At 42.9% G+C, this 25254-nt stretch overlaps 1 protein-coding gene across 1 annotated transcript in view; it reads left to right on the top strand.

Moving 5' to 3' along the window:
* The first annotated feature begins 1096 nt into the window (after nt 1–1096).
* Nucleotides 1097–25254, top strand: part of SDHAF3 (succinate dehydrogenase complex assembly factor 3) — a 33842-nt gene continuing 9684 nt past the window's right edge. The window contains exons 1-2 of the mRNA XM_054991737.1: nt 1097–1174; nt 3484–3719. Of these exons, the coding sequence (XP_054847712.1) occupies nt 3537–3719 (183 nt within the window). The 5' untranslated portion in view covers nt 1097–1174; nt 3484–3536. The remainder of the gene's footprint in view (nt 1175–3483; nt 3720–25254) is intronic.

Here is a 25254-nt window from a genome sequence, read left to right as displayed (position 1 = left end):
GCAGACATTTCCTGATCCCTTTAGATTTAGCACTCTCTCTAATCCTGCTTTTTCAAGAACCATGTCCCACTTTGATTTGTGCAATCCAAAAATGTGAAGTGAAAAGGACAAGATTCTTTTGTTTTACTGGTGAAAACATATGCTGCAGTATTGGAAAGGGAGAAGACAGATTTTTTTTTAAAAAAAATAAATTAAAAATGGAAAGATCTGCAAACCAGTATGCAACTGCAGGGAAAGGGTGGAATGGTTGGGGGATTGCAAGAGGAAGGAATGTCACTTTCATGTATTGGAAGGCCCAGCTACCCCCCTGCTCCTATGCTTTAGGAGTGCAGCATTTAAAAAAAATCCTTTCCTGCACTGCTCTTCCTTCTTTGTCGTCTCGCTTGTGTCAAGGTTTCATTGTAAATGTTTCAGTAGCCAGAATATCAAATGTTAACTGCACTGGCACTTTGGCATTAAGAGAGTTGGCAACCAGCTTCTTCATATCTGGGGTTAAGCTTGGGTGTCCGGTGTACTCTTCTGTTCTCCTCCCCCGCCCTTGAAACAAGCTGAAGGCTTTTAAAAACTTTTGTAAGAAGCTGAGCTCTGCTTGCTGCCCCCAAATACTATGGTGCTTTGGAGTTTTATTTAAAATACAGAAACTGTATGTAAATGTGAATACATAATGAAAATCAGTATCTGCAAAAGCTGTGCGATATTTTTTTTCCTCTTCCCCCTTTTGACCTTGGGGGGGTATTATTTTCCTATGGACACCCTAAGAAAGGAAAGCTCGAAGGAGGGAGCTTCCAAACAGGTTCCTAAAGTTGCCAACTCGAGGTTGGGAAATTCCAGGAGATTTAGGAGCGAGCTTGGGAAGGGGAGGGACCTTAGCAGGGTATAATGCCATACAGCCCACCACGCAAAGCAGCCATTTCCTCCAGGGAACTGAGCTCTACAGTATGGAGCTCAACTTGTAACTCTACGTCTTCAGGCCCCACCTTGAGGTTGGCAACCCTACAGCTCCTGTCCTGCCTCAGAGCCAAGCGCAGCTTGCCACAGAGGACCGCCGACGCCCTTAGCTCAGCCCGGCGTGGGCGGAGGAAGCGGCGAGCCCGCCCTCCGCTGCTCCCGCCTCCGTGCGCCGGACCTCAAGCAGCCCCCGTGAGCCCCAGGGAAGGCCGCCTGCGCCCGGCCGGTAATTAGCGAGCGCCCTCGGGATCCCGCCTCCGGCTGCCTTCCCCGGTCCCGACGTCATCGAGTCCGCCAGCGCGGCGTCTCCTTCCCGGCATGGCGGGGCACGGCCGCCCCCGCCTCCCCTGCGTTGGTGGCTGCTTGCCCGGCGGCCTCCATTTCCCAAGGCGCCGTGGTGTGGTTTGCGCCGGAGGGGAGCCGTTGCCGCGCCCCCTTGGCCCTCGCAGGAGCGCCTGCCTGCGTCAGCGCTTAGTTACCCCAGCGTAGTAACTCCTGCTCAAGAAAGGCGCCGGTTTTTCCCTCTCGTGCATTTTTCGGGCGAGGAGGCGTGAATGACTGTTGTATGAACTCCCCCCCCCCCCTTTTAGTCTGTTGTGCTTTTAAGTGACCACGTTCCCTTATCTCCTCCCCACCCCCTCGCAAACCAGGTTACTTTTTCGTTGTCACAGCCCTGAGAAAGGTACAGCCCCCCCCCCCCCCCAAGCCAGCAGTTGAAGAACCCTGTGCAGACTGTACCAGGCTGCGGGAGGGAAGCCAGGCATAGAATGCGTGCCTCTGCGCGGTCTTGCTTAGAGTGCCATCTCTACAGGATGCCAGCAACCACTTCACAGGGTGGCAGGCAGGGGGTGATACAAGTTCCCATTCCTCCTTCCCCACTGGGTTCTCCCCACTTTCCCATACTTAACCAGAAACTTTGGAGGACAAAAACAGACTCAGCAGCCTCCAGTCACGTAAACACCATTCCTGGCCTTCAGGAGGGGAGCAGTCAGTCCAAGCCATGGTCATTAAGGCAGCCTGTAGAAGGCCACAGTCAGCATTTTGCTTGCGATGATTGTCTCTGCAAGATGGCAGCCATTTTCTTTGCCACTGTAATGTTTTAAAAATTTAAACAGTTTTTCTTTTCTTTTTTGAGATTGTGCAAATGTGGGGGCTGATCCAAGTTTGTACAAATATCTCCCTACTCTCTGCGGCATCCCAGTGTGCAGGTTTAATAATCCTCATGCCAAGGTCCTGGTTCATAATTTGATACAGGATTTTCTTCTGCTAGTGAGTAACCACTGCCAGTCTTTGCAAAGTGTGCCTGTGGTTAGGATAATTTTTCTCCTTCTAAACTTAGAGTGAAGTCATACGTACTTTGTTAAGCACAGATAATTTCAAATGTGGTTGTAAATCAGCCTCGTATAATTGTTCATTGATTTCAAAACCCCATACAGACACATTTAAGAGTAAAATAAAAAAGAGTCCAGTAGCACCTTTAAGACTAACCAATTTTATTGTAGCATAAGCTTTCGAGAATCAAGTTCTCTTCGTCAGATGCATGATACAAACTGTTGCTTATGCCTCAATAAAATTGGTTAGTCTTAAAGGTGCTACTAGACTCTTTTTGATTTTGCTACTACAGACTAACACGGCTAACTCCTCTGGACATTTAAGAGTGTCTTTTCTCACATCCACACACCAATAGCAGAAGAAGGGCTGATGGGTGTTTTAAGTGGTATGTGAAAACTGGTCCTGCGCTATTTTCCAAGCCCTTCAGCCTCTCTGTAGCCTAATCTGTGGCTGTTTTCACACTGCTTACCAGTCATGGAACATCACACCAAGCTCCCGGAACGACAGCATCTTCCTCGCACGATTTCGCGCGAGAACTGCTGAGCATTGTGCCAAGCTCCCAGAACGACAGCGTCTTCTTGGCACAATTTTGCGCAAGAACTGCAGTTCTCATGCGAAATTGCACCAGGAAGATGCTGTCGTTTCGGGAGTTTGACACGATGTTCCATGGCCAGTAAGCAGTGTGGAAATGGCCTGTATTCAATGAGTAGTTAAATTTTGGAAGTCACTGCCAGCAGACATATTGATGGCCTTGAGCATAGATGACTTTATAAGGGTATTAGGCAGATTTATGGAAGGTAACTCCATCAGTTGTTAGTGTCCAAGATGACTAAATGAACCTCCACATCCGGAGGCAGTAAGCCTGTAAATCCCAGTGCTAGTATGCAACATCAACAAAAGACCTTGGCCATTAATGCCGTTTGTTAGCCACTGGATGAAACCATGCTGGACTAGATGGATCGCTGGTTTGATCCAGAAGGCTGTTATGTCCTAACACTCGAAAGCCTTACAAATGCTAAATATGGTTGCAATTATTAATAGCTTGTCAGAGATCAGAAATGCTGAATGAACACAGGCAAATTGGGTCCATCCAGATACCCCTATCCTCCATGTTCTTTTTGCCTAGTGTCTGCAGTGCTGTTTGGCTGAGCTGCCTTGTCCTCCCAACATCCAGCTGACTTGTCTTTGACATGGTTTCCCTAGAACTGATACCGACATAGGAGCACTTAGGAAGCCAGGGGTGCATCTTGGGGGTTATGCTGAGCAACGCAAGCCATCACGTGTCTCGGGTAAGGACTCTGTACAGGAGGATTCTGCAGTTGCACCGAGCATTGCCGCTGGAGCTGAAGACCTTGGGAGATCAGTATGTGAAGGAGGAATTCAGGAGACACAAATCTGTTGGCTCCGCAGAGGCCCAACATTTCTTGCATGAATGGGAGGCAAGTTACTCTTCAGTGTCTTTTACTTTTCTGTCTTGCTCTAGGTTTTGTGCAGTTTTTATCTCTGTTGCTTATTATGCATTTATCTCTATTTGTCTGTCCTTGCTAGTATTTCTGTCTTGGAGATGATGATGGTGATTAGCAGAATGCTTCATAATCCTTTTTGCAGGGTGCTTTATAATCATAAGAACACAAGAAGAGCCCTGCTGGATCAGACCAATGTTCCATCCGGTCAAGGATCCTGTCTCACACAGTGGCCAACCAGTTACTGTGAGGGCCAACAGCTGGGCATAGAGGTCGAGGCCTTCCCCTGATGTTGCTTCCTGGCACTGGTGTGCCCTTACCGCCTCTGATTGTGGAGGTCACCTTTAGTCACCATAGTTAGTACCCACTGATAGACCTCTCCTTCGTGAATCTGACTAATTCCCTTTTAAAGCTGCCTGTGGCCATCGCTACATACTCTGGCAGCAAAATCTGTTTTTAATCACTCGTGGTAAGCCTTATTTACTCTCTTATGGAGCTTGCTGGCTGACCTTGGGCCACTTACTCTCAGCCTAATCTGCTTCACGGGATATTTGTAGAAGCAAAACGGGGAGTAGGGAGGTATGAATGCCACTATGGAGGAAGAGCAGGATACAAAATATAATAGATACGATACATCATTTCACGCTAGTTCTATTACATAGGCTGTTATCTCTGTTCATCTGACTGGCAGTAACTTGCTCAATGTCCACTTGGATGTTCCTAGATATGGTAGGATTTCAACCTTGATCTCCAAACCCAGTGCTTTGTCTGTTTGGTTTGAGGGAGTGCTGGTCTCCCCAGATATACATTGATATAACTTACTTCCCATCTTTTTTCTTTACTTTCTTATAAGAGTGGGATATTCACACAGCCAATTCTTGTTGTTGTTGTTTTAAACACAAGGAGTAGGTTCACAGGGTGTTTTCCCATGCAATTGTGTACTTAGGCACACGACCGCAAACATTTCTGTTCCCCCCCCCCAATTATAGAGGTTACTGACATGTCTTTACCACATATGTGGAACTGTGCAAAATATCACCTCTGTACCCCTGGTAAACCAAGGACAGCATAGAAATAAAGGGGAACATCTGTAAGATTCCCCTCCCTCTAAACAAGGTCAGCCTGTGTGCATACGCTTGTCTATTACAGGTAACCGTGGTTAGTTTTTGATCACAAAGAAGGCAGTAATACCCTAGAGGCAGTAACTTTCTGAATAGCATGGTAGGAGGTAACAACAGGCTTTGGCTTCTCTTCCCTGTTAGTTTGGCCTTTAAAACAGCTGTGTGAAGCAGGAAGCTTGACTAGGCTCAGGCCCCTGACATTACAAAGGTTTAAGAAATCTCATTAGAAGCTGTATTACATTTCCTAATATAATATCTAGATATGAACTTGCTGGCTTTAATAACAGAGAATGTAGAACCAAAAATGGAGATGCTTCATCTGTTGCAAGGTCATATGATGGTTCTTTAACTGCAAAGAACCTTCTTAAATGAGCAGACTGATTATATCTGAAAAAGGCAAATAATTATTGATACCCATGGATCTTAAGTGGCAGGTGCACAAAATAAGAAGGAAACCAGTGGAAAGAGATGTGAGCAGTTTTCAGGTGATCCAGGGGTGGCCTCTGGTTCTGTCTGCAGAGGGACAGTGGATGGTTTGGAAGCCCACGAGTTAGGGGAATTGTCTCGGATAATTTGAAGCTTTCAGAATTCTTGGAAGAATGGCTCAGGAACTAGCAGTTCTTCAAATCCTGGCATTATAAAGGAAAAGACAGGTAGGAGCAATGGAGAGCCTGCCTTCTAGGGAATTAGTTGCTAAATGGGGCTAGATTTCCTTACCAAGAACGATGGCAGATCCAGTTTCCTGCAGCCCAACAACACTGCAGAAGGAGAAACTGGATTAAACACTTTTTTGTTCATCTTTGGCTGTGATTGATATGCATTTTTATCCTATTCTTTTGCCAAGGTATTTAGGTAGCATATACAGTTTACCTTTCCCACATTTTACCTTCATAAAACACTCAGAGATAGGTTAGGGTGAAAGAGAATGATTGGTCCATGATAACTTAGAGAGCTTTATGGCAGTGGGGCAATTTGAACCCTGATATTATGGTTCCTAGTCCAACAACCACAGCAGGGGTTCCCAACCTTTGTGGGCACATCTGGAATTTTAACACAGTGTGGTGGGCACAGCAACAATATGGCTGCCACAAAATGGCTGCGACAGCTTACCTTTAGTCCCACAGTGAAGATTCTTGTGCGGTGGAAGCAGTTTCTGCCAAAGTAATAGTTTTAAAAATCTATCCAGCCATCAATACTCAAATGGCCAATCAGAAGTCATACTTTGCAGAAGCCCCACCCAATTTTTACAAAAACTCAGTTACAGGTGTCGGGCACAGTTGTGCCCGTGGGCACTATGTTGGGGACCCCTGAACTATGCTAACTGTACAGCATCTTTTTCTAGTAAGTGAACTGGTAACTTCTTCTGGATCAGAGAAAAGAACAGCCCACATTCTCAGTATGTCTAATTTGTAATATGGTCTCATCTGTGGATACTTAAATCTGGAGATTTGGGCCATGAACAACAAAATAGAAAAGCCCTAGGTTTGCAGAAAAAAAAATCTGAAACGTTAAAAAACGTTGAGAAGTTGACCCCCCAAACCAATAGAAGCAGCACCTGTAGCCTTTAGAAACTAATGCTGTCAGTGGCTGTTGCTAGGCAACCGCAACTGTATTGTCAGCCTTCAAGCCTTGGTTTCTGCCCAAAAAGGCAGCAGGAGGGAGCAGGGCCCTTTCCAGGGATATTTTCGCTTTTGAGAGAGAAATCACCGAGGCCAGGCCTGGCAACAACCGCCAGGTGACTTGATACCACATGACTTTCATAGATCACCCAGGCCTGGCTGCTTGGTAGTGTTCAACAACATCCACCTCACAAAACCTGGTGCGGTGTAGTGGTGTAATTTTCAACATGGCACCAGCTGTGGATCCATAACTTCAGATATTGGGGCCGTACAGAAAAAGGAATTGCTTTCTAAATGCGGTGTAGCTTCAGCCTAGGATCTGGGAGACCAAAGTTCAAATCACCACTCTGCCATGGAAGGTTGCTGGGTGACCCTGGGCCAGTTACACACTCTCAGCCCAACAACTCAAGGGGTTCTTGTAAAGATAAAATAGAGGAGAGGAGAATGATGCAAGTTTGTTTGGGCCCTCATCATGGAGAATGGCGAGGTATAAATGAAATAATACATAGAGCTGAAGATGAGGGGCAGGTAAAAGGTAGGTTGTTGGGTTGGAAGGAGGGAAGGAAACAGGAAAAGGTGAGGATATGAGGGTTACTAGGAGGATGGAAAGAAGAAATAGTGTGGGGAAGGTGATACTAGGGAAATGTATAACTTCCCTACTGTACAACTGAGCCACAGTTTTCCTAGATAGAGGCTGCTGGAGGAAGGAAGGAGGGAAAGCTGAAGACAGGGCAGATAAAGGTAGGTTGGCTGGTAGATGAGAAGGAGAGAAAGAAGCAGAAAAAGGGGGAGAGGCTATGGAGGCTTTCAGGGAAGGAGAAGCAGAAATAGGGAGGAGAAAATGAGATGTTCCTACAAGTTCTTGCAGGTCCTTTGCTTGTTATATCTAATTTTCAACATGGCACCAGCTGTGGATCCATAACTTCAGATATTGGGGCCATACAGAAAAAGGAATTGCTTTCTAAATGATTTTATTTAAAAGGAGAAATAGCTTTCTTCAAACCTAAAGGAACCCCCAGGTTTGCCGAAAAAATACAAAAAACCCGTGATATTTCAAAAAGCCTCTGAATAGAAGAAACAACTTAGATAAGAGAGCCAGAGTAGCAAGAAAATGCTGCTTCCAGCCTGTAAGAAGAAAAGGAGAGAAAATGAAAGAGGAGAAGCTACTGTCATGAGAGTCAGGTAAAGGCAGAGGTGCTGCAGATGAGCAGTCTGAGATGAATGGCCCAGTGAAGAAGAAAGTGTGCCAGCAGATGAAGTGGTGGGAAGGGTGAGATGCGAACGTAAAACCCTTTCTTAGATACATGAGTGATGGTGCAATTTTGTCATCTCTCTAGTTATGTACATTTGCAGTTTCTGAGGATTGCCACACGATGGCATCAAAGACCTGTGCCAACCCTTTATAGCTGGAATGAGTTGCAGCACCAACCCAGAAGGAGCCAGGATGGGTCACAGCAACTGATGCACTGGCATGTGATTAGGATATAAAGCAGAGCAGCAGGATGGGATAGCTCTGCTATGGCAGCAGCCCCCACCAGAGATTTTTCTGGTGTTCACACACAAAACTTCCAAAGAAATGGGCAGGAAAAAAAGAGTCTGGATGAAAGGTGGTTTTTTTTTACTTTTTTAACTGTTCTAGATTGCATTTTCAGTTATAGGCTCGTAATGAATTTCTGTGAATTATAGAACATTTTGAATCCTAGTAGATACATAATATCTGGTACACGACCCTGTGCACAGGTGTCTACATCAACTTACATGTGAGGTGTAACCATAGCTTGATGCTTTGTGTGTGCATGTCCAGGAACAGCACCTGGAATCTCTGGTAAAGGATCTCGAAGAGGCCTGGAAAGGAGCTGTGCTGGAGACCTCAGAGAGGCACAGTCAGTCAGGAAGAAAGAACTGAGCTGAACACTCAGTGTAAAAGTAGTTCGTGGCAAGATATGTGAAGGCCAAGAAAAAACCTCTAGAAACATTTGGAATATAAACATTTCCTTCTTTTCCTGTGTTCCATATTTTCCAAAGGAAATATTGGAAAACAGCAAAAAATGGGTATGCTCCCCTCCCTTTAATTTTTATGTTTTCCCCTGAATCTTCATTTTTCTAATCTTTGCACATGGAACTGCACAAGTAGCATCAGCATTTTGCTTTCTTTCCTGCTCTTTGTGTGATGTTTTCAAAGGTTTGTGTGCTTATATTACTATTGATTCAAGTCTCCACGTGCCAGTTTTATCCTTTGAATCATAATGAGTTTGGTTGACCATAGAAAAACACGGGAACATCTTATTAGTCCACCATTGTTTGTGGCGATTGGCTGTGACTTTCCACAGTCTCAAACTGAAGGCCTCTTCTATGTTGGATTCTTCTCAGTTGGAAATGCCATTAAACTGGAAATCTTTGGCGTGCAAAGGCTGTTTTGTGAGCTATGGCCTCTCCCCTTGTCATTGTTACTGTAGCTCTCTGTATAATAATTATTATAATAGCAATTAGAATTGGAAATTTGAATCTAGGATTTCAATATGCTATCTTAAATAGATTCTTTAGAGACTAAATATTAATTGCAGCTGTACTTTTTGCTGTCTGGAAAAATATTAAAAGCTGTCTGATATAAATTGCTGTAAGGCATTGTGAAAAATGCCTTATTATAATTTCATTGTTATGGATGTGGTAAATTGCAGCTCTCCATATGCATATCGTTCATTCAGGTAGGTTGCGCTGTTAGTCTGGAGTAGAACAGTAGGATTTGCATCCAGCAACAAGATTTTGGGGTATCTGGTATCTGAAAAAGGGAGGTTTGACTCTTGAAAGCTTGTGTGTAAAGTGCTGTCAAGACACAACTGACTTATAGCGACTCTGGCAAGGGGCTTTCAAGGCAAAATGAGGAACAGAGGTGGTTCGCCATTTCTTTCCTCTGCAGTCTTCATTGGTGGTCTCCCATCCAAGTACTGATCCTGCTTGGCTTCCGAGATCTGATGAGATCAGGCTATACCATGCTGCCTTCACGCCTTTCTTGAAAGCATATACCCAGGAAATCTTTTTCTCTAAGGTGCCGCTGGAGTCAAATCCTGCTATAGTTCATTCACTCATTCATTTCTGGCTTATTTTCCTTGGGAGAATATTTATTGCCTTTGTATACCCTTCTTTAATGTTTGGTTATTAAAGTAATGATCCGAAGTAGTCTCTCTGGAATGCCTCTCTTTGATTTTAAATTGATTTTTTGAGTCAAGCTTATGTTATTGCATTTCATGGAGAAAACACTTATTTGATTTAAATTGATTTTAGATCAGGCCCATGTTGCATTTAATTCAAGGAGATGGAGGAAAACACTATGTACGTAGTTAATCATTTGTTCAGGTAGCACTTTTAATTTACAAAAGCCTTAGCACTCTCCTAAAATGGTTGCCTGGGGCCACAACCACTGTGCTGACCAAGATTTGGCCATATTGCTGAAGCAGCAGCACCTGCTCTTAGTGGAATCTTGAAAAGATGGCCATTTGTGCAAGGGCTGAGAAGGCTCTTACGAGTAACCTAAAATTGAAGGTGGGCCTATTAAACTGGTGCACTTCTTCAATGATATTAGGGTGGATCCAACCATCCTCCAAGTAGCCTCCCTCCAGTCTAAGGAGCCTTCTTCCAACTTTTGTGGCTCTTCCTCCAATGGAAGAGCCACAGTTTGGAGAAAGGTTACTTAGAGTGGAGGAGGGCTTCAAACTTGAGCCTAAAGAAAAGGTGAGATATAAATATTTTAAATAAATACAATAAATAAATACACTAAGTGTGGAGTGATAGTATAGGGGTAGGATCCACCCCATTGAATTGTTTGACACTGTGATCTTGATGAGAGGCCTTGCTTTCTCTCCCCACTTTCATAGGTTGGATGAGAGACTTTTACAGGCAGGACCGTTTCTGCTGGTCAAGTTCTGGAACTCCCTCTCCAGTAATGTGGCCAACCTCTGCAGGTCGGGCCTAGAGTTCTCCTGGAATTACAAGTGTGATTTCCAGACTACTGAGATCAGTTCTCCTGGAGAAAATGGCAGCTTTGGAGGGTGGGCCCTATGGCATTTCATCCCTGTTAAGCTCCCTCTCCTCTTCAAACTCCACCCTCCCCAGGCAACCTGCCCAGATCTCCAGGAATTTCCCAATCCAGAGTCAGCAACTCTGCTTTCCAAAGAAGTTTGCTGGTGCCAAGTTTTAGGCTCCAGTCAAAGATGTTTTTATTATCTATGACCTTTTAGACTTTAATTCCCTTTGGGTTTTTATTTAGGTATTGTATCACATTGTCCTGCTTTTATCTTATGGTCTTCTGTAGCCTTTCCTGGCTTTATTTAGACTCCTTTAGGAGCCCACCCTCTTTCATCATAATGGCAGGCAAAGGACAGAGCTTGCCGTGGAAGTTGTTCGGTTTGAACTTGGATCTTTCACCCCACCTCATGCAAGGCTGGCTTAGCCCATATCCCATTTGCCAGACTGTACCGACTCTTCATGGCAAACGTTTGCAAATGTTTACCTGATAAGATGGTTCTGAAAGAAGGTAAGATGTCTTTAGGAAGGGCGTAGTTCTTTACTCCAAAAGTAATAAACTTATGTAATTCACTGCCACAGGGTATAGTTTAGTTGACTTTAAAAGAGATTAGAATAAGGGAGGATCAGTCCATCAGTGGATATAAGCCATGATGACTGAATGGAACCTCAACATTCCGAGGCAATAACTCTGAATATCAGCAACAGGGAATAAAAAAATGGAAAGGCTTTGATCTCCATGTAGGCCTTACAGGGGCATTTGGTTGTCCAGTGTGTTAAACAGAATGATAGTCTAGATGGGCCCTTCATCTGATCCAGCACGGCTGCTCTTACATTCTGATGTACCTAGGTGAGGCACCTAAGTGCCTCGCCTGATCCCACCTCTAATATCCCACCTGTTTTTTGCCTGTTTGTTAGAAACTCTAATTTTGTATCTAGTGGACTGTGATAGTTCCGTGCAGAAAATTGCTGATTCACTGCACTGTGCTATGACATCGCGAAAGAGCATGATGCTGTACTACTGATCCCTACAATCCATATGGACAGGTGCTTTGACACTGGCCCTAGTACTTGCTTGGAATGGGTCTGTGGCTGAGCGCTGTAATCTGCAAAACTGATTTTTTGCTGTCCGCATAACCTTCTGTTGAGGGTTCTGGCATCAGCCAGCTATATTTGTCCTAATAGCAAAACAGGCATCACTTACTTTGAAAATCTGTTCAAAATAATTAAGCACACACAGCATAACTTTTATCCTGTAATATGCAATGCTAATTGTCCTGCAAATACAAATATATACCTTTACTTTTACATTTTGGATGCAAAAGTTTTATTCCTTTACTGTAAATCTATCCTAAATTAGAACATAGGCTTTTGACTTAGCCTCCCCCCCCCCCCTGCCCCCAGTCCCTATTTCACTCAGGTAATGAAACACAATATAATATTTTCTGTAATGAGCATGATGGAATACTGAGGACAGATTTATTTTTATGTTGTTAAATAAGATAAATTTAAAACACCTGGGCCGATTCTGCACGGCTTACCTGAAGCCGGGACGTTGCAGAACATGCCGGCAAAAATGCGAAAAATCACGTTTTCTCACACGAGTTTTGCGCGATGTCGCGCAAAACTTGTGCGAAAAAACGCGATTTTTCGCGTTTATGCCAGCATGTTCTGCAACGTCCCAGCTTCAGGTAAGCCATGTGGAATCAGCCCCACTTACCTGTTCAAAAAAAGAGGAGAAATTGGGAATGAAAACAAATTGAATTACATAGCAAAGGACCAAGCTAGATGAGATGTTGGGAAGTACCAAAATGGATCTCTTCAGTGGATTTTTCATTGGGAAACAGAAGTTGTGGGGGTGGGGGGCTCTATTGCAGAATAGAGCTGCAGCACAGGTAGAGGGAGGATAAACTTTTCTCCTTGCAGTGTTTTCCTGACTTCAATCAGCTCTCTGGGATTGCCAGTAGCCCCAATGGGGGAAGCGTGCAGGTTGCTTCTATGTCACTTGTATATTTCCAGAGTTGAGACAACAGGGATTCTGGTAGGTCATTCCAGATTGGGAAAGCAGCTGAGAGGAAAGGGTCAAATCTGCCATACCTTGATCTGAAGCACCCTCCCCTCTAGCCAAGGCTGCTGTTTATCCATTAAAAATTACTTAGGAGATTCATTCATGTCCCTAGCCTATGTAATTTCAAAATATTAATTCAGTTTATCTTGAACTCTCAGACATATACAGACCCTACCAAAATATTGGTGTCTTGTATTCAGTTTCAAAAACTAGTATGGAAGAAGAAACTCCTGATTCAAAGGCAATCACTGACTAAGATTCTACTAGTCAATTTCTCTACTGGACTTCTGCGGTGAAAGAAAGATGTTAGTTGTCAGGTTTGGATGCCATTTTTTTCGACACGCCAATCTGTTCTCTTTCCATCTTTATGCTATCAAGGTCTCAAGGGCTGTCACTTTTATGTAGCCATCTTCAGATCAGGGAGTGCTCTCAGCAGACACGGAGTGCAGTTCTAAAAGCTTTAATAGATACCTCTCCTGAACCTCGTTCTCTGGTGTCAGTCTGTTTCCTTCCTATTAGAGAAGTAACCCTGCAAGCCATTACCTTAGCAAAAGGAGGTCTCAGAGCAGGGCAGTCTAGCTATTACAGACCGGATAACTCGAGTGCTCCACAGAGACAAAAATGTATTAAGAACTATAACTCAGTTCATTCCTCAAGAGAATGTAGGGTTTCTCTAGGGCATCAGGAATCTTCCTGATCACTGCCAGTAATTGTAATAGTGGATGTTTGATAGATGAACTGTTGAGTTCCACTTCATTTGCATTATCTCTCTCCCCTCTCCCCGCACTACTGTAATATACTGCCTCCAAATATAGAGGTTGAATTAATACTGAACTCAATTCATTATTACATGATAACTAGCTGAATGGTTGTTAACTGATTACCTGAATCCACCCATATCCTGCTAAGTAGCTTCCATAGTTCATGGACATGCATAGCCGTGTTGACACGTTGCAGTGAACACACATGCAATCCATGTACAGTATAGACCTGATTTCTCTTTATATAGTCCTTTATTAATTCTCTTGTTATACTTAATGTATGTATAGCTGAATGTATGGTTTAAACTCCACATTCACCCAGGTGCTGGTCCCTGGTTTCATTTGTTAAATAGAACGTGCATTGGCTTGTTCTTATTAACAGATTATGCACCTACATGCAGTACATACAATGTGTTCACTGAACATGTGAATAGGGTTTGTGTGTTTGAGTATGAGAAGGCCCATGTATGCCTTGAATAAAACAGAACCAGCAAATCAAAAGTTAGCCTAAACTCCGAATAAAGAAATGCACAATTTAACAACTTGTGTGTAATTTATGCAGATGTTCCTGTACTTACCAGCTTGATGCAATTTATTCTATCATTGAAAGGGGTGAAGAGCCATGCACAATATAGAAGTTTTGTCCTCTGCCTACATGGAATCTTGCATAACTCCCTATTTTTGAGATACCTCATTAGATACTTCCACACATTTTCAAAACCATCTTTAAGTTGTAATCATAAGAACTAGAAACTTGCTTTTGATGAAGAGGAAAGTTCAGAATAGAACATGTGTGCAGAGCATTCTAAGTTCAATCCTTATCATCTTCATATGATCCCAGAGAGCAGGTCTGGGAATGACTGAGCTCCGCCATTTGAAGAAGGTGATACTAAATGGACCGCTGGCCTGATTCAGTGTAAGTGTAATTTTGCTTCATATGTACAGGATTTTAACTTCTGCTTACATCATCAATTCTTGTGCGGAATTACAGAAAATGCACAACACCAACGACAGTGGCTCAGTCCAGCTTGTTCACTTGGGATAATATGATTAGAAGACATCCCTTGGAAGTGTTTGGCATGCCATGGAGAATCTTAGGTGTACAAACTTTCCATTGAAATTTTTGCTTCACCAAATGGATAGCTGAGAGATGATAAGATAAATGCCTCCAAAGGTTAATAGTTATTACAGCAGCTTAGACTTTTATTTATTTACTTGAAATATTTATACTCTCTCCCCTTATTCATTAATAATAATTGAAGTGGTTTTTCAATTTTGAAATCATAAAAACAAGTGTCTTAGATCATTTGAATGAGTGCTACATACCCTAGATCAGGGGTAATGTAGAAAAAGAGCTGGAGGAACTTATTAGCATAATTCACTAGCATATGCCACGCCCCTTGCCAGCACTGGGAGTGCGTCATTGGCATAACTGATTTGCATATGCCACACCCCCTGACATCACCTATCCTGGCTGTTTTAGACCCAATCCTGCAAATTGGGCCCAAAATGGCAAAAAGGGGCTGAAAATGGTCAGGATTGGGCCACTGCTGAGTGGGAGTGATCCACCACCCATCAGAGGCCTGATCCAGGCTGTTTTGGCCCCAATCCAGGCCGAAACGGGCCCAAAATGGCTGAGTCTCAAGTGGGCGGGGGCCACCTGTCGTGTGACCTCTTTGGGGAACTGCCGGAACTGTGTTCCGGCACGTTCCCCCTCGAAATGAGCCCTGCCCTAGATAGTCTCTACTGTGGACTGTGCTTCTTCTTCCACTACCTGGCCTTGTTTAGCTGCTGCTCCAAAAACAGGAGCATGTGTATCAGGATGTCCAGTGAGGACTGGCAAATTATTGTGAACAAAGACAGTGTTGAAGATGGAATTTGGGACTAGGCCATCAAGGGGTTTAGAGGCTAAACCCAGCATTTTGAATGTCTTCAAAGACAGCCGTGTGTAGAATCTGTTAAAATAATCTACCCTGGAGTCAGAGCATTCGGAAGGGTCTCTTAAAAGTGGCTATCTGTAGCCCAGTAATACTTTGCTCTTTTAAATAGTTCAGATTCTATTGGGACATCCATAGTGCAATCCTAAACAGGGTTACACCAGTCTAAGTCTACTAAAGTCTGTTTAGGACTGCATTAAGCCATACAGGAACTCTGTATTCTTCTACAGTATACACAGAGATCAGCTCTGATACCTAAATGCATTTCTTTAGTTCCCGTAACTTCTTTATATAATGGATTGTAAAGATCTGCTTTTGAACATCCCATGATGAAGCCCTAAGTAGGGTGCTTGAAAAATACTGTTTCTTTTGCTGAGTTTGTTCTCAAATTGGTTTTAATTTACATTGCAGGGGAATTTTATTTAATCCTTCTGCTTGATACTATGTTTCTTCTTAAGACTGTCAATCTAGTATGGCGGAATATATCTTTTCTCAATACAAGGCTAGAGCATTAAAAAAAATCAGTTCTTTATTAGCCTAGAGAAAGTAATGATGGATTGTCACTGTAATTGTTCCCTTGGTGGTGACATGTAAAGAATAATAGAACATGTTTAATTGGCTGGAGAATTAAACATGTTTTCTCTCTTACTGCTTTGAAATAGCTTGATATCACATTGGTTATTTTTTTCTTTCATCTTATTTGTAGGTTTGAATGTGTTGTGTTTTGAAAACAAAACAATGATAATGTGAGTTTTGCTAGGTTTTTTTTAAGGATTTCTAGTTGTTAGGTTTTTGTTTTCAGTGTATTAAAACAGTTTTTGGCTGTTGTGGGTTTTCCGGGCTGTATTGCCGTGGTCTTGGCACTGTAGTTCCTGACATTTCGCCAGCAGCTGTGGCTGGCATCTTCAGAGGTGTAGCACCAAAAGACAGAGATCTCTCAGTGTCACAGTGTGGAAAAGATGTAGGTCATTTGTATCTACTCAGGAGGGGTGGGGTTGAGCTGAGTCATCCTGTAAGAGTTTCCCAGGGTGTGGAATGCTAATGGCGGGAGGCTTCACTGTGTCCTGAGGAGGTTCTTTTGCATATGGGTTGGTACTTGATGTGCTAATCTTCTCTGCAGGGCTATTGTCGGGGATAGAATGTTTTGTTAGCCTGGTGTTTTTCAGAACTGGAAACCATGCTCTGTTCATTCTTAAGGTTTCTTCTTTCCTGTTGAAGTTTTGCTTATGCTTGTGAATTTCAATGGCTTCCCTGTGCAGTCTGTGCAGTAGTTGGAAGTGTTGTCCAGTATTTTGGTGTCCTGGAATAAGATACTGTGCCCTGTTTGAGTTAGGCTATGTTCAGCCACTGCTGATTTTTCAGGTTGTCCAAGTCTGCAGTGTCTTTCATGTTCTTTTATTCTTGTCTGGATGCTACGCTTTGTGGTCCCGATGTAAACTTGTCCACAGCTGCAGGGTATACGGTATACTCCTGCAGAGGTGAGGGGGTCTCTACTGTCTTTTGCTGATCGTAGCATCTGTTGTATTTTTCGGGTGGGTCTGAATACTGCTTGAAGGTTATGCTTTTTCATAAGCTTTCCCATCTGATCAGTAATTCCTTTGATATATGGCAAAAACACTTTTCCTGTAGGAGACTGTTTTTCCTTGGTTGTTTGATTCATCCTGGGTTTGATTGCTCTTCAGATTTCATTTCTGGAGTAGCCATTTGCCTGAAGTGCGTGGTTTAGATGATTAATTTCCTCATTGAGAAAGTGCGGCTCACATATCCGTCTTGCACGATCCACTAATGTTTTCATTATGCCTCTTTTCTGTCAGGGGTGGTGATTGGAGTTTTTGTGTAAGTACCGATCAGTGTGAGTTGGGTTCCTGTAGACCCTGTGACCTAACTGAAAGTTTGCTTTGCGGATGACCAAGGTATCCAGGAATGGGAGTTTTCCCTCGATTTCTTTCTCCATTGTGAATTGTATGTTCAGGTGGATGTTGTTGAGATGATTCAAAAACCCCATCAATTCTTCCTCCCCATGGCTCCAAATGATAAATGTATCATCCACAAACCGGAACCATACACTAGGTTTGTGGGGTGCTGATTCTAGAACTGCAGAGAAGATTAGCACATCAAGTACCAATCCATATGCAAAAGAACCTCCTCAGGATACAGTGAAGCCTCCCGCCATTAGCATTCCACACCCTGGGAAACTCTTACAGGATGACTCAGCTCAACCCCACCCCTCCTGAGTAGATACAAATGACCTGCCAACATCTTTTCCACACTGTGACACTGGGAGATCTCTGTCTTTTGGTGCTACACCTCTGAAGATGCCAGCCACAGCTGCTGGCGAAATGTCAGGAACTACAATGCCAAGACCATGGCAATACAGCCCGGAAAACCCACAACAGCCATCGTTCTCCGGCCGTGAAAGCCTTCGACAATACATAAAACAGTTTTTCTTCTTGTTTACTGTATGTTTTTAGATTTCACTGTAAGTTGCCTCAGAAATAAAGCTGGCTAGGAATGCATAGTACAAATGCCTAGAACAAATAAATTATCTGATTTTCTTGGGCACGTGATGTTTTGAGGATGATCTGCTGCACTACAAGGATGAACAACAAAAAGTGTGTTCTCACCAGCTTTCCCCCCAGGAAGATCAGATGAAGGTTGCATCACATCATGGGTGGAGCCACTAATTGGCCTTTCACGTCCAGGTGTAGTGAGAAAATAAGTTTTCTATTAAAGAGATGCTCAATGCTTTATATAATATATAAGAAATATTGTATAGAGCATTGAGAAATATTTAAGAAATATTGTATAGAGCAGAAATGTTCACTCACAAATAATTGGTCAAGCCGGTGTTATACAGTGGCAGACTGCAGTGCTTGCTCATGAGTAAATTTGCTGCCAGAAAGACTCCTGTTTGAAACAGATGCCTTCCTGGCAAACAGGCCTTCACCTGGATTGGAAAGGTTTTGATTCAAGCGCTGAACTTACCAGCCTTCTCTTCCAGGGGATCTATATATCAGTAACCACCACAGTTTGTCGCTTCGTAAAACTGGCATGCCTTCTCACAAACAATTTTGTTCTTTGTGAGTGCTAGCTGCTCACCCACAAATAAATCAGCAGAAGATTCCAGGGGGGAGGCTAATTTCTCCCTCATATTGGCAGAAAAGAACTGAGGAGCAGATGCTCACCCGCCGGTTGAATAAAATCAGCGATTAAGAAAAAAAAGTCAAAATCAGATTTTATTTTTTAAAAAGTTATATTATGAGTCTTGTTAAAACCCTGGTGACCCTAAGTATCTGAAGTTAAGCTTTCTAAATGACAGAGTAAGACATATGATCATCATTAACCATGGTGAGTTTTTTTGTTGTTGTCAGACCTGAGGATTAGCAACTTCTCAGAGGAAGTGCCTTCCTTTATGTTGGATCCAGCCAACTTTTCCACAGATGGAAAAGGGAGGAAGGTGTCTCTTTTGACCACCAAAAATACTGTGCAGGGTATCGTGATACGTGAGACCTGCATGGAGAAAGTCATGTGGGCTGGGGGCTGTACTGAGGAGGGGGATTAGGTGAAATTGAGTGAAATAGCTGGCTGGATCCAACCTTGTATTTCACCAGATTATCTAGTGAGGTCTACAATGTGTTTCTTTCCAAATTATGAATATTTATAACTACTAATCCAAATTCTAGGATACTTACTTTTTGTGTTCATGAAGAAACAATTTTGGCCATGCTTGCATTGGAACTTTTACAGCCCAATACTGTACATGCGTACTCAGTAGTAAATCCCACATCATTTATTGGGACTTGCTTCCAAATCCCCGCATACATGAATTTGTTGTCTTAAGTCTTCAGGTAAGCAGTCTAGAGTAGCATCCTTGCCTGTGTCAGAAAGAACCAAGGACAAATCTATCTTGTGTTTCAAAGCAGATACAATTCAGCAGTGCCCTGAACTGCATGACTAAAGATTATACTCTTAATTAGTATAAGGTTTTATGTTCTGGGAAATAAATATTGTTTTATTTGATATATCGGGCACTTAAGATGCATGCTTAAGTAGGACATATGAATTGAAAAATGGAAAGTTTGAGTTAATTGGTGATTTAAATTGGTCTTTTTTATTTGCCATTTAAATCATGATGTACGTCATTTTTTTTTAAAAAAAACATCTTTATTTATATTAATCCACCCCGATGCCCAAAGAATGTATGGGAAACACCTGTGGAAATGCTGTTTGCTTTTGTTGTTGTGAATGCAAAATCTGTCTATACCCTTTGTGACATTGTAAATGTGAACATTCAAAAGATGGGGGATGTGAGGCGGGATTTGTGCAGGTGTTGCTCAAGTAAATGGTTGCAAGAGGGTATGTTTTGGATACCTTCTTTTTCCCCAAGAGGTAAATTGTTAGGAATCCATTAACTTAATTCATAATAAAAAACTATACATGAGCTTAATTAGTAAAGTAGCAGAGAGCCAGTAATAGCATGTAATATATTTAATTGTATTGTGAAAGAAAAATTAGTTAGGTTTTCTTTTTAAGGCTTTAAATGTGTTCAGCCTGCCTCTTTGTGTGGACTGGTCATGACCTAATTAGCATATTCCATTTGCTAATTAAAGCCTTTTGGAGAGGAGAGTCTATTTCTTTGGCTGCCTACATCCATAAATACACACTCTTCATTTGGGTGGAGTTACAGTTCCATGGTGGGGTATACGCTGTGCATGCTGACAGTCCTCAGTTCACTCTGTAGCATCTCCAGTTAAACTACCACAAGTTACAAATGTGGGGAGCAACCTTGCTCTGCCTCCCTAAAGAGCTCCTGCCATGGGAGACAGTACTTAACTAGACAGATCAGTGGTAGTTTCATAGGTTCTGTATAGTATGTTCAAAATTGCAGTTGTTTTCATTTATTTAAAATACTTGTCAGCCTGCTTTTTCCTGGCAATACAGGATACAAGGCAGGTAACAATATAAAATACATTCAACCATACACATTATAATATCAAATACACTAACAATAAAAACAAAATTAATTTAAAACTACATTAAATTAATCCAGTATGAAACCACCCTGTTCACTCACTGCCAATAAACATACTCTTTCTTCCCCAAAGCCAAATTTTATAGCCTCTCCAGAAAGCCAGGAGGGAAGACCCCCCCCCCAACCTGTGCCAGGAGGCTGTTCCACAGGAATGGGAAATCTCTTGAAAAAACGCGAGCTTGGGCCATTTCAGAACGTGCCCATGGCAAGGGAACCACAGACAATAGACCTTTTAGGGAAGAGCTAAGGTGCCACACGAGAGGGTCTGGTTTGTATTTCTGTCCGGTTAGTGTTTCTCTTGCTATCATTCTGCAAAGCTAGTTAGTGCTTACATAGTGAGCATTCCTTGCATAAGGGAATCAAATAGGTACATCTGAAAGTGATAGGAAATAAGAAAATCGTGAAATACCAAATGGACAACACTTTGGAAAGAAGAATGCTTTTCTCATGTAAGGCTTAAGAAAAATCAGTTAGCATTTTTTTTTGTTTTATATTCCTCTTTTAGCAGTAAAAACAAATGATTGAAGATAGAATCTAGTATTTTCTGCTTCTTCCTCTTTCTCCTTTTTTGCTTTCACAGAAAAACTAAAAACAAATAGGTAGTCATTTGTGCAAATCGAAACAACCCACAAGGACTATCCCAGCAACACTTCGAGAAGCCTCAGTTGCCCGACTTAACCAGGTGGCTGGTGTGCCGCCTGCGGGGCGGCTGGATGGGGCCGGGAAAACATGGGGCCTCCATGTTGTCTGTGGGCTCCCCGGCGCTGGCCCATGCCCAATCAGGTTCAAACCGCCGGCTGGCCAATCAGCGCAGGCCAGGGACGGTTCGGCTGGGGGCGGGGCGCGAGCCTGACCTGGGGAGCCCAGTCTTCCCTCTGGTCTGGCTGGCTGGCATTTAAGCCGGCCAGCCCCTCTCCCGCCTCAGTTGCTTCTCAGCGGGCAAAGTCCCACCTACCCATCCCTGTATTCTGTCGTTGGCTGGGGTTTTTCTATTTCACATTGTCACAACTTTAGGGGGCGGTGTGGCATTGGGATCCGATCCCTCTGGGGGTGAGATGGGGCCTGCCTGCCCCGTCTACCTTCCATTTTAGGGGGTTCCCATAAAGAACCTAGGGAGCGAGTCGAGGGGGCAGGCCCTATTCAGAGGGCTGCCACGGAGACTCATTCCTAGGTGGCAGGGGGACACAGAGGGGTGTTCACCCATGTGTACCCCTCTAACTGCCATCCCTGGGTTTTCCCCTCCACAGCAGGGTCTGTGAGGGCTGGAGGTCATCGCCTGACAGGCGGGTCAGCCGATGTAGAGATCCGATCTCAATGCGTGGCAATGCTCCTACTGCTGTAATTCAAGTTAATAAAGTTGTGGCCTTTTCTTTCACTCCATTTGCTGTGGCTGTGGTTCATTTTGTCGCCGCGATTGCTTCCCCTCCTGTCCGGCCACCCATCAACGCTAGGCGGCAAGTTTTATTTTCATTTTTTAAAAACTATAATCTGAAGCACATTTACTTCCAGAGGGATAGCTGTTTTAATCTATTGCAGCAAAAGAGAGTTCTATAAGATACCTTTTTGTTTCTACCTGAATATAAACTCGAGTCATTGCAAGGGAGCCTATTTTCAAGAAATGATGCTTAGGATGTACCTATAATAGTCCAATTATCTGCATGCTTACTTGGAAATAAGGGTCAAATTGGATGTGATAGGAGGAGTCATGAATAAATCCCCCACTATTTTTATCTTTAAAATTGCAACAATTTGGGGGCCCAGTTTGCTATGTTGCAGAGAAAGCAAGAGTTTAACTCTTTGCCCCTGTGCCATTTCTGAACTGCCCCTTCCCCTGAGGACCAAAGCAGGGCCACAGGTCATCACATCTAGTTTGGCTGCAAACTTCACTATATTTAAAGAGACTTACTCCATGGAGGTATGCATGATGGTTAAACTTCTGGGCACACCTGGAAGTGAACTATAATAAAACCACTGGATGGGTTTAATTCCAAGTAAAAGCTTTTAGAGCTGCAGTGAAACACTGCCCCCCAGTCTGTATAACATCTGTCAGTTTGTCACCTGCTCCATGGGTTTTAGTGAGGGAAGACAATGTGAGTGCCACTGGATTTTATAAATTGAATCTAGTTTTATTATGCTACCTGTTTTATATTGGATGTAATCCGCTCTGAGCCTGCTTTGCAAGGAATATAAATATAATAAATAAAATAAATAATAGTGGCAGCACTGCTGACTTGAAATGGACTTCGCTGGTTGCCAAACTGAGTTGCGATTTGTAGGAAACTTACAATCTATTACTTTTTTGTGTAACAACCAAAAAATAGCCCAAACCATAACATTTATTGGCTCAGGGCACAGAGATACCACCAAATGAGGGTAAACGTCTGGAGAAGTTCTCTACCTGAGCAGGATTAAAGGGGGATTGGTAAGACTCAACAATAGCAGGCTCTAGAAGAGAATTTATGTATCATCCTTTGCAGAGTTAATACAACCTAAGACCTGTGAAATCAATCGATGTAGACTAGGGTAATTTTGCATAGGACTATAGAGTTAGCTTGACAGCCCCATAATTTGTTTTAGTGCCAGGTTTCACTACTGGCAGATGTAAAGTTATAAAGACATAAATGTTTTTGAGTATATGTAGAGTACTTTTCCCTACTATTAAGTCACAGGAGGGAGAGTTTTCAGGACGTAAGACATGATTTCTAGGCAGGTATGAAACCAATGTTAGGAGTATTACACCATACACATTTAATTGCTGGTTTTTGATAATAGCATTTACAAAATTAGGTAGATCATCACTGTTTAAATACATGTATTTACAATGTATTTCCTTCATTTCATGGGGAAATCAGCCTGGGGGCTCTCCGGTGTATGTGTGGGGGGGTAATTTTTCAACCAAACTTCGCCAAATTTGGAGAGAACTTACTCCTGACTGTCCTCTAAAGACCACCCAAGTTTCAGGAAGATTAGATCCCAGGGTCCAATTCTATGGGCCCCTGAACAAAATTTCCCCCAGCCACTCCATTGTTTCCGATGGGAAAAAAGTCAAAGCTGACTCCCACTGTAGAAACACACGGGGGCAAGGCTGCCACAGCCAAGGCAGACTCCCAAATTCAAGCTGAGCTCATCCCAGAGAAAGCCCAACAGAGCCAAACAAGCATAGGAATGGAATCCTCCCAGAACCAAAGTGAAGCGAGGGAACCAACATTACACCAGAGAATCATGTCCATTTCACCCAAACCAAACTGAAGCAAGCAACACTGTTGCAGCTTAGCCCAACAGAAGCAAACTAAAGCAAGGGAATGCCTTGTGCTTGTGGATAGGTACTGCTTGGTTCTATTTAGTGGTTGTTCCCCCGCTGACTGAACCCAGTGCCTGGTTGCTGTGAATGACACTGGTTCTGTTGGGCTAAGTTGCAACAGTATCCCTTGCTTCAGTTTGGTTTGAGGGGAATGCACATGATTCTCTGGTGTGATGTTGGTCCCCCTGCTTTGGTTCTGGGGGGGATTTCGTTCCCTTGTTTCAATTTGGAAACGCATAGATTGTATTCTAAAGTATCCTTACTGCAAACCATGGTTTGGTGCGATATCTGAATTGAGCTGTTGTGTTTTAAAACTTGCAGCCTCTTTAGTTGCTGTACTCCATTATCATATTGCAAATTACAACTGGGATTTTTTTTAAAAAAATATGGTTTTAGATTGCTGAAGGGCTTGACTTCTCCCAGGGGCTTTTAAAAACATTTTTCTTTGAACACCACAACTTGCTGCTTGAGACTCACTGAAGTTTCAAAAGTGGTTTGCTGGGCAGCATGCAGGGGGGAGGCACTACTATTTGAGAAAGGGGAGCCGTAAGTCCCTTTGGGGGATGTACGGCAGCATGAGTCCTTCCTTATATCCCTTATGGCTTATATTTGTCTTGGTCTGTATCTTGGCACAGGCTGAATCGGGCAGGAGATAAGTAACAGATATCAGGTTTACTCTTCCATGTGAATCAAAGCTCACAAGTAGTATTAATCATATTTAACTGTTCTTAATTCTGGGCTGCAGAGAACACATTATTTTACTAGTAAAAAAAATGTTTCCATGGCAGCAGAGGCGGAAAGAAAGACATTGAAATTTCAGTTTTATTTTGAAGATGATGTATTCATTTTAAACACTCCTTTATTTATGACTACCAGAGCGACATGGTTTTTAAGGAACTAGGCACATTGTTCAATCTCCATAAAGAGCTTAAAGAGGATTTGAAAGGGTTTCTTTTAGAAAAAACGACTTAACCCTAACATTTGTATTGAAATACAGATATGGGTATATGCATACAAATGAATTCAAATTTACATAACATTTTATCTCATGGAGCTTTGCTGTACCTCTTCATGAAAGTCATCATTCTCGGGACTAAATATTATGGTTTGGTTCCTGAGCAGCATGAGTGGAGTCGTGCTAAAGGAAAGCAATTTCTCCTTCTGCTCAGCCTTCTTTGCCCCCTGAAATTGTGTTCCTGTGGGTCAGTGAACCCCAGAAACAGTGCGTATTGGAGGGGGGAACCACAGTAGAAGGAAACTTAACAAAAATTGCCCTCCCCTCTGCAAACAGAAATGTCTATCAGTGGTACTGTTACGCTCATGGAAGAGCAATTTAGAGTCTAAGCCGATTTTCTCCACGTGAAGTCAGAATCAGGAATATTTAGGATTTTAATGCTGTGCTCTCTCTTCAGACAGCTATTGTTCACTCCCATATTAATTCCAGCAAATCTATGTATTTAAAATTACAATATCAGTTAAACATAGATTGAGAGCCAGTGTGGCGTAGTGATTAGCGTGTCAGACTACAAACCTTGGGCCAGTCACGCATTCACAGCCTAACTTACTTCACAAGGTAATTGTGAAGTTAAAATGAAGGGGAGGAAAATGATGTAAGTCACTTTAGGACCCTATTAGAGAGAAAGGCCAGGTAT

The sequence above is a fragment of the Eublepharis macularius genome, chromosome 11 (assembly GCF_028583425.1).
Source record: "Eublepharis macularius isolate TG4126 chromosome 11, MPM_Emac_v1.0, whole genome shotgun sequence".
Taxonomy (NCBI): Eukaryota; Metazoa; Chordata; class Lepidosauria; order Squamata; family Eublepharidae; genus Eublepharis; species Eublepharis macularius.
The sequence above is the reverse complement of the archived record's forward strand: the minus strand, read 5'-3'. Positions and strand labels throughout refer to the sequence as shown.